We start from the raw sequence: 10,535 nt of genomic DNA on the forward strand, positions 1-10,535 counted from the left end.
ACACACACACACACACACACACACAGGTAACACCTGCCAAATACATATGTTTTTTTTTTTTTGCAGTGGCACATGAATTTGCTCAACCTACCTGCTGCCATGGGGAGTAATTAAAAGCAACGTGACAGATTGATTTGTGACAACAAACAACATAAATTGAATCCTAGGTCTTCTGCTTGTTCTAGTCTGGCTTCATGGGAGATCCAGGCAGTTCTGCACGCCCACTGACCCTCCTCAAGTCAGTGTTTACAATGACGGGCTATCTGCTGCAAAGGCTTGTCTCGTTGTCACTTGAAAGTAGCACAGTACTGATTCGCATCTCTGTCTAGTTACTGAAGGTGTGTTTAAACTGATATCTCGCTTGTCTTAAGTCCAAGATGACATAAGTCAGGCTGTGACTCTCGGCCAAAGGAGCGCCTGTTAAGATCTCTGACTCAATAAGTTTGCTCTAACAAAGGATTCAATAACATCATTCTGCTTCATTTCAACATATGTACATCATTTTTGGTTTTAACAAGATATCATTTAATTGATAATGGCGTATTTCAGCCACTACAGTGTTCTGGATATCCCCGCTAAGTGTAGCTCCTCTAAAGCTGCAATAATACACACATTCTATTTCCAACAAGTCCGGAGAATAAAAGTTTAAATGCTGTTGACGTGCTTTTATTGTGAAACAGCTATATCAGGAAATGGGGCACTCACAGCTGCAGCAACTCAACACAACTCAGAGAGAGAAACAAAACTTTACACCACACCGATTCAGTTAGAAGCTACCACGTCCTGAGAAGTGAACCCACAGTGACTTATAAACATGTTTCTAAACAAAACTCCCACTGCCCAGCAGAAACCTTCATGATTGTGTTGACTTCTCATATAAGCTCGTATCCTTTAAAACAACGAATTGATTATCTTGCCTCTAAGTCAAGTCCGTTGCAGTTAAATCAGAATTTGATGACATAGCTCTTATCAGCCTCAAAATAGTTAAGCCTCAATAATATTGCAAAGGACATGGTGCCAATTCAAGCGGTCGACAGAGATGGCTTCAAACTACTTTTTACTACTTTGGACTTAAGACACACCATGCCAAGCCTAGTTTAACATGTTAGTGTAATAGTTTTCGTTGGTCTAAGTGCAAATATTATCATATAAATAATATTGATCTCAATATTTGCTCTTGTGATTTAAAAAATATATATATTTACTTGAATGACTCAGTTTTTAGTACTTAATAAGACCTGTTTTTATCATTTATTTTTATTAATATTACATTTTAGAGGTTTTTTTTTCCCCCTTCTTGAGGGATGCAAAATATTTCTATCATCCCCCAATATATCAAGATGTTATTTTTTGTCAATATTGTACACCCCTAACTTGATCACTATAATATATGATGCGTCATAACATTATGCTGCTGGTTGAAATAAAATGGCATGTTAAAAATTAAGAGACTGATAGATTTTTGAATCCACCAGTCACAGTGGAGAAAAAGTCAATTTCCAACCCTGGTGAGACGTGCTGGCTAATGGTTCTAAAGGTCCAAAAGAACATCTGGCACAAGGCCCTGGATGATCGATATCAGTAATTAAACTCAATCAGAGTTCAGAAAGAAGATGTGCAGAGTGCAACCCAAACTTGGCTTTGGGGGTTCTTTAACAGCCACTGTGTAAATCTATGGAGCATAAAAATGGCAGCAGAATTCAACTGCCAGTGACTAGCCTTAAATAACAAGTGATAGGACAGATGAAAAAAAAACAGCGACTGACCAGGACTTGGACTGCCCAAAGTGCAGGTAGTTGATGCTGTAGAGGTCCATGTCCTCAGTGTGCCAGGCAAACGTTGTCTTCCACATGCCAAAGTAGAGGTAAGGAGTGTTGACACCCTCGATGACGATGCCACACTCCTGCTCCACCATATCCAGTAGTGTGTTGAGGCGGCCGATGTTCCACTCATGAACGTCCTGACCGAGACAACAGGCATCTTTTAATTGGCATGTACAGGAATGTTCTGCTTACTACACACAAAGTGGTCCTCAATGTCTATAAAAGACCACCAGATGGTGCTGTGGTCAAACAATGTATTGCACTACAATCATCATTCTGAAGCAGCTATATTCAAATAAACATCATTTAGTGGATGAATTACACAAAAATGTGCAATTCAAATAATAAATAACACAATTAAAAACAAATTGAATCAATTATTTTATATCTTTACATTATTGAATAACAGTCTGGCAATATAAGTATCAAGTAACACAAGCAGGGTCAGCAAATAAGCGATCAAAAATAAGCATCTTCAAAGTTGAAAAACACTCTGCCCTTACCTCATCATAGATGGAGCCACTGACATCCGCACCATAGATGGGGGACACAAATGTCAGGTTCTTCCAGTACTTCCTCTCCAGGTCATCAAAGTCTTTGTGCCGGGGTGTGCAGTACCTGAAAACAGCACCGGATCAGTCATATTGTCAGCAGTGTTCGGGGAGATTGCAATAAAACAGCATGTTAGAAAGTAGGGCTGCACGATACATCGTTTCATCATCGTCATCGCGATGTGCGAATGCACAATAAGTCACACCGCAAGGTTATGCGATGTGAAGAAAATAAATTAAAACCGTCTGGAGCCGAAAAATATATTTGAGCCTTTCAATTAAGTTTATGTAGCCTGTCTACGCCCATTCACATTACAAAGATCTAAATGAGCATACATTTATGTATTTTATCACATTACATGTAACAACTCGCATAGTCGGAACACCACCTGCTGTTAACAGGGTCGGGCAGAGCGACGTGCAGCGAGTGGTCGAGCGACTGAGAGAGAGGGAGCAGTGAATGTGAGCGGAGCATAGCAGGGATTTTGACAATCTGACAGTTTGCTTATAGTTAATAAGCAAACTGCAACATGAGGGGCTATACTTAACACTTTCGGGGGTTAAAGGCAGCGGCCTCCAGATCTGTGCGTTCAACTTTGTCTTCAGTCAGAACGGGCTCTCGGTTTTGTTTTTGAGGTCTAAGTTTCGATCTTCTGAGAGCCCATTTTATTGTTTATTTCACGTCCTCCTTCCCACGCCTTGCGATTTCATGAGCTGCCATGAAACTTGAAACAGTCGTAGTTTAATGTTGAAGTAATCCGTTGCTTAAAGTTTGCTTTGCTTCCTGCGGAAATCGCCCTTTTTTCATCTTCACAAAATGCATTGTGCTTGTTCTAGAAATGTCTGTAAACATTACTTTTCATTGATTTACATCTCTGGCAACTGATTACTCAAGCCTACAAAAAAGGCAAAACGCAGGAGGAGGACAAACTCTGTGAGCCATTGCGCGTCTGCTCAGCCTGTATGTATCAATCAATCAATCAATCAATTTTTATTTGTATAAGTGTTGTCTCGAGACACTTTACAAGAAGCAGGTAAAATACCTTACTCTTTGTCTGTTAACATTACAAAAGAGCAGGTAAAAAGACCTTACTCATTGTTATGTTACAAAAAGCAGGTAAAAGACCTTACTTATTGCTATGTATGTGCGCGCTCCCACTGTGTGTCTCTCTCCCTCTCGCACGCAGGCTGGAGGGGCGCACACGCAGCATGTTAATATATTTAATAAATATCCCCATAATATTATTTGGTCACGGAGGGATACTTAAAGGATGGAACCTCAGTGCATGAGTGCGTTATTAAAAAGTCTGACCTGATGTGAGAAGAATCACTTGCAGGAAATATTACAGATCAATTTCAATAATTAACGGATATCAACATGCAAATAGCATTCACGGAGGCAGAGAGAGAGAGAGAGGCAATCAGGTGAGAGTCTGTAATCATCATTTCAGGGAGAATTGAGCAGAACAGAGTGAAGCAGTAAACTTTAAAAAATATCGCAATATATATCGCAGTAAAAAATATATATATTGCAATGTCATTTTTTCCCCAATATCGTGCAGCCCTATTAGAAAGCATCCAGCATTAGGAGTAGTTCAACCTTTTTTTCTTTGACACTTCTCGGTTTTCTAAATACCTTCATCTCAGAACCATAGGAGAGTGGAAAACGGATGACAACAATTTTCCTCTTTTTTTTGCAATATAATCATTTTTATTCCTTATTGATGTTGAAGTATTGAACATGCCGAGTCCTAAATTATATCCTCAATAAATATGATATGATGATACTATAGTGGTGATTCTATTTCATTTAAGACTTTTCCCACTAGAGGGCAGAAAATACAGTTCTAAACAAATGTACAGCCTCAGTTTTATACACTGCCTGTAGACATACTGGTCTTACTGGTTTCAGACTTTAGACCTGTAGGTTTATAATATTGATCAACAGAAAAAGACGTCAAGAAATGTTTGAGTCTTTGTTGATTTCAGTGACATGAAACGAGAGAAATCATAGCACAGTACAAGTATCAGTCTCAATTCCTCTTAGTATGTGGTTGACTATGTCCACACATAACAACGAAAACACACAAAACAACAACCGGCCAACTTACTTCTTGCTGTTGGCCATCTTGCGGTACTCTCCCACAGTCATAGACTTCTTCTGGATGTTGTACTGAGTGAATAGACCCGACTGTCCGGTCACAACCTGTGTGATCGGAGCTGGAATCACCATGTCCTCGATGCTGTCGTAGGATTTCCGAGGCTTCCAGCCCTCGGGAGGAATCACCTGGTGAAAGAGACGGCAGACTTTTCAATTTACCTTCAGGAACATGTTTTTTTTTCCCCCAGATGATTTTGGGGGCTTTTGCTTTTATTTGGACAGGACAGTGGAAAACAGACGGGACATGGAGTGAGGGAGAGTGGGGCGTGACTTGCACCAACAAAAGCAGGATCAGGGGTTGAACCTGCGACCAGTGGGGAAAAGGGCTGTAGCCTGTGTTCATGGGGCGCCAGCTCTACTAACCGAACTGAACGAGCATCCCACGCTGCTAAAGCATGTATAGAGCTTTTGGAATCGTACTTAATCTTTTTGTATGTGGTCTGAAAAGACATTCTCAGAAAAGCAAAGACTATTTATGTTATGTTATACAATGTGGCTATTTATGTTAATTATTTGACTGAAATTTTATTTACAACAACAATTTTAGCAAATCCTCAACCGTTACTGATTTAATCTTCTAAGATATCAAAAAGGCTTGCTTCTCCTTTTTTATTTACATAATATAAGTAGGGCTGACATCCTTCAGTCGATTGATTAGTTGATTGGTTGGTTGATCGATGCCCTCTCGTTGGTCTGACATTGCACGTGTTACTTTCATAGGGAAGATGCATCGAGCATTTTTTGCAGGGTTGGAGGGAGACCAGAGTGATGACGTGTTTGAAAAAAAAAACTGTGAATATGAATATAGGTCTGGAGCCGTTATACACGAGATAGCACCTTGTAGCATAATTTATTATACATTATTATTTATTAGACTAATAGCCAGGGTGCTCTGACTGCACTGTCATTTATAAGCGTTGACTTGTAGTTTTTTTACAACTACCAATCGATTGGTTGTTGGGTTTAATTTCAGTCGACCAACTTTTTCTATGGTTAACAACGGCCTTAAGTATTATCATGTATAATCCTTTGGGGCTTTTTGTCATTTTAATTAAACTAAATATGAAATGTTAAGACCCCACTTTGGGATCTAGTTAGTTGTAATATACATGTGTCACTTTTGTCTGAAAGTTTTTTCAATAATCTTCCTAGCTAGCAGTTAGAACCTGACCATAACATGACAGTAAGGACTGCATATAGGTTTATGTATTTCATGTGTCAGAGTGTGAATGTTGTCCTCACCTTTGCCAGGCCAGCCCGGTGAGCTCCTTGACTCTCCATGTAGACGATGTATTTGGCGAAGTCTTTGAACTCCTCCATGGTGGGCCTAAAGGTCATGATCTTGCAGCTGGGGTTCTTGGCGCTGACTGGTGGCAGTGGTGGTGGCAGAGGGGTCGGCGGCAGGTCAGAGCCTGGAACAAGGCCGGGGGCCAGGTTTGGGTCTGCAGGCTGAGCCGGAGTATGATCTGGAGCGGCATCGTGTTCTGAGGTCACTGCTGAGTCGGGGGTTTCGGCTAATGCTGGCTCCTTGGCGGGAATTTGATCTTGGGCAGCATCAGAGCTGAGAGCGGGAGGAGAGGCTGGGGTAGTTTCAGTGGGTGAGGCTGGGGCAGGGTGAGGAGCCGGCACCGTGTCCATGGGCATGTCGGTAGCCATCGGGTCTTTTAAGGGTTGCAGGTAAACCTGGAAGGTAGAGAATGAACAGTCAGGGCATATTCAGTCTACGTTGGACATTTTCTAAAACCATTTCTCTTTACAGGAAAGGCAAACTCAAATCTAGTTATTATGTTGATGTTTTTTAAGAATAGAAATAAACCACATTTACACTCTTCCTGGCGTTTTATAAAACGAAATATGAATCCAGGGACACAATAATTTTGAAGACACTGATTATTTTCAGCTTCGTATTCTTTACATGCCACATGTCAAAACCTTTAGCTCCCTGTTTAGTTATATGTAGGGAAATAATTCTAATTCTCTTTTAAGCAAATTAGAAACCAGTGAGGTTTCGACCTGTTCATCAAGAGTCACTACACCCATTATAATTGTCCTGCTTTCCATGAGGCAAGGCACGTTTATTTATATAGCACATTTCAACAAGAAGGAAATTCAAAGTGCTAATGAGCTCCCGACCAACCAAACCTGACCACATCATCTGACACCTCTGTTTTGGCTGCTTAACAGCAACATTACTGACATGCCTTCAGGCTATCTTGACCCTGTTTTATACTTCTGCGTTGAATGACGCCATAGCTACACTGAAGAGGACTAGGCCATTTGTGAGCACTAAATACTCGTGCATTGGTGTGTCTGCTAGCTCTGCAATGCTCCCCCTATAAACGCTAGTTGGCGGTCTGATTTCTATGCTTGTTATATCCGGCACATTCTCAACACGTTCTCTGCTTGTTTGTGTACGGGAAACTGCGGCGACTGAAACCAAGCGTATTATGTTGGAGTTTGAGCTGATAAATATTGAGCAGCAGTTGATTATTCTGGCTCGTAGCGTTCTTCCTTCTGCATAATTTCAATTATGGCTGCAATACAAGAAATGTTGTAAATGCAGGAAAAGCAATTCATTCTACCCATCAGCTCAATCACAGGGCATGCGACAGGTAGTTATATTCATGAGGGCGTGCACATCAGTCTACCTAAGCAGGCACAGGGCTACGCAAACCTAAGGCATATGCCACGGTGAAGTTTGAACCCAGAAGTGTGAATCAGGCTTTATGCACTAGTCTCATGCAGGATTATGGCTGCCACTTCTTTACAATCCACCGATTTACCTTTTTTTTTTTTTTTTCACATCTTTAAACTTTCGAAAAATATTGTCAAAAATACTCTAAAATCAATCAATTCATCTTTATTTGTATAGCAACAACTCGCCAGAAGTCCACTACATAAAGACTCTTCTTTTGCCATTCTAACCAAAACAGAAAAGTATCAGACCCTTTACATTAAAGGTGCTTGCCTGGAACTAGTACATTTTTTGATTTCTTCATTTTTGCTTAAAAAACAATCAAAATAATAACTAGCTGCTTGTTTATAAAAACGTTTAATTATGTTTGTTTGAAAGAATAGTATTTGCTGCTCTATTCAAGACACTTCTATGCTGAAAAAGTGTTGAGGTACATGATTCATTTACCTTATAGTAACGCATTATAATGAAGGGCAACATCAACAAGTAAACATATAATCTCTAACGTTAATTTAATAACTGCCATTGTCAGGTTATAGGAGGAGGTGACATGAAGTGAGAAAAACATGCGACCCCAGAGACCAGCAGACTTCCAGCTGCCCTCTCTGAACAGAAAACAGTGTGAGAATCCCAGGGAGACAATCAGACACTAAATGTCCACAACAACAGATCTTAAAATGTACCACAGCTCAAACTGTTAGGCTATGTGATTAAGTCCTGAGTAACTGGGTTTGCTTGAGTCTTTTAGAATCGGTTTAATGTTGTTGTTTTTTGTTTGGCAGTCAAACAAAACAGCATTATTTTTATTATTAATCAGCAAAGCTATACTTAACTTCATTTGACAGGAAAGTTTCACCCCTTGTCCTTATACTCCTGACTAGGTATTAATGTGTATCACTGGGTTTTTCATACATTTTAGCAGCTCTCGAGTCTTGTGGTTCATCAAGTAGCAACACTAAGTAAAGGAAACAGCTCTAAGAGCAACTTAAAAAGCTCCTTTTACAGTTAAAACTGCTTAAGACCAATCAACTTTGGACATGAACATTCAGTTAATAATGTATTAGCTGATTGAAATAAACGTGTCACCATTTGTTTTTGGCAATACACCGATCCCTTCAGTTGTTTTTCAGTTAAAACGACTTCCAATCTCTGACCCTGGATTCACCAACCAGAGGATGATAAATAACTGAACATCATCTGACTGAATAACTTTCAGTTTTGGGCTGCTGCTCAGACAACAAGTCTGTAAAAGATGTCACATTAAGAGCTGGGAACTTGTGACAGGTGTTTTCACTTACTTTTTGACGACACAATTAGGGATGCTCCTTATATATATATATATATATATATATATATATATATGAAATCAGTGGATACATTGATAGTTGCTTATTAGAAGCAGTCCGACTTTCCTTAAGGGTTGCAAAACAGTGTTCCTGGCAAAGTAACTGAGGGTGACAGATAGTGACTTTTTAATGATTTGTTGCTGCAGGTGTCCTCAAAATAAGGTTGAAGAAATGTTCCTCTGCACATGCTGCTAAGAAGTGGTCTACCAGCAAATCACCACAGAGTGTAAACACAATGTGTGTTATGGAAGTGCATAATGAACTTAACAATAGTAGAGCCTGTGAGAACTTAAAGCGCTTTCTTTTTTTACTTCAGGAATACCTTCAGCATTCAGCACGATATTCACTTTTCTTCCACACAAACAGGAGACAAGAATTTATTTTCCTTGAAGATTACAAAAAAAATTCTACAATAGCATTTTACTCTGCAACACTTAGACAATTTGGAAAGTACAGTTGTAAATGATTGTTTTTGGCGTATACCTAAACACTAAAATCCCTTAATATGCAATGCATGCAACTACACACAATTCTTCTGACACCCACAGAGTCGGTCAACACTGTACTAACTGAAGTTTCCTATTTGTGCTTTGACTTCCTATTACAACAACGTTAAACTAATTGACACAGCAAACAAAACAAGCAGTCATTTGCATAAAGCACCAACACCCTACCTGTGCAGGAAACATGGTCTGAGCTCAAAACTACCAACTCTGGAATAAGTGTCTGGATTAAAAGAGTGCGTGTGTGTGTTTTTCTGAATCAATATATAACAACAAGAAAGTAAATAATAAAAAAAAATTTAAAAAAAAAAGGAAAAGAAATCCAACAGTATCCTGCTTAAGTGGCTTAGAGGCTGCTCACAAATAGACTGACGCTGTCATTAAGTTCACAGTCCTTCTTCCTGAATATTATTATTTCACAAGTTAAGAACCTCTTTTGGACCGGGGCGGACCTATTCAGATGATAGAAGGCCACATGACCCCCCCAGCTGTCTAACCACAACAAAAAGGGGCCTACATAGCCCCTTTAACTCCGTCTGGGCCCTGAGACTTACTTCAAAATTGCAACACTCGTCCCTCCCTACTGAGAAACACTGACCTTCACGTACAACATTGTTCCACATTATTGCTAATGCATGCACACACCTGGATACAAAAGCAAAAAAGGTAGCTGCTCGGGGTTAACAGGCTGCTGCTGCTGCTGCTAAAGGTGACGGTGGTGCTGCACAACCAACATCCACTGTTAGCATGTTATCCCAACAAAAGCTGGTTGCTGAAGCGCATAAAACCGGGTCAAAATGTGCATCCCACACACACACCTCCGGACGTGTGTGACAAACGTGAATGTTTTTATTTACGCCAAACAACCGTAACATTACAGCAGAACTACACTTCATCGAGAAGCTAGGGTAACCTGAGCTAACGCTAGCTTTGGTCCTAGCAGGCTGCTTCCATATCTGCATTCAGGGGGAAAAAAACAAAAACACCGCGACGACAGAAACCTTACACATCGCGATTACACGAGAATACGTTGAATTAAAAATGAATCCCGTTTGGGAAATATTACCTCCTGCCGCAAGCAATTCTCCTCTCCCTGTTTTTGCTCAATGGATTTGGTTTCGCTTTGAAAAAACTCCCTTGATCGATTTTCGTCTATAGCATTAGCTCGCTGAGGATAATCGGAGTCACGCCCCCTTCAGAAACTGGGCAATGCGATTGGTTGGAGAACCCGGATGAGGGAATTCGTAGTCAGATACCCAACGATGTGATTGGTTTATCCGGCTATCGACATAACAATCTGCCATTGAAACGAGCAATTCCACTCGTAGTCAGCCGACGTGCAAACCAAGCACGTAGGCACTGCCGGCTGAGTAAAATGTTGTTATCTGTACCATCTAACCATGGTAAGATTAAATAACCTCAAAGTAAAAAATATATATTTGCATAACCCCTGAAA

At 40.2% G+C, this 10,535-nt stretch overlaps 1 protein-coding gene across 1 annotated transcript in view; it reads right to left on the reverse strand.

Moving 5' to 3' along the window:
* Positions 1–10,235, reverse strand: part of kdm4b (lysine (K)-specific demethylase 4B) — a 48,575-nt gene extending 38,340 nt beyond the window's left edge. The window contains exons 1-5 of the mRNA XM_061033842.1: positions 10,146–10,235; positions 5,778–6,218; positions 4,486–4,661; positions 2,327–2,441; positions 1,767–1,960 (exon numbers count right to left, since the gene is read on the reverse strand). Coding sequence (XP_060889825.1) covers positions 1,767–1,960; positions 2,327–2,441; positions 4,486–4,661; positions 5,778–6,191 — 899 coding nt within the window. The 5' untranslated portion in view covers positions 6,192–6,218; positions 10,146–10,235. The remainder of the gene's footprint in view (positions 1–1,766; positions 1,961–2,326; positions 2,442–4,485; positions 4,662–5,777; positions 6,219–10,145) is intronic.
* Between the last annotated feature and the right edge of the window lie 300 nt (positions 10,236–10,535).

Source organism: Labrus mixtus, chromosome 3, assembly GCF_963584025.1.
Source record: "Labrus mixtus chromosome 3, fLabMix1.1, whole genome shotgun sequence".
In the NCBI taxonomy this organism is placed as follows: Eukaryota; Metazoa; Chordata; class Actinopteri; order Labriformes; family Labridae; genus Labrus; species Labrus mixtus.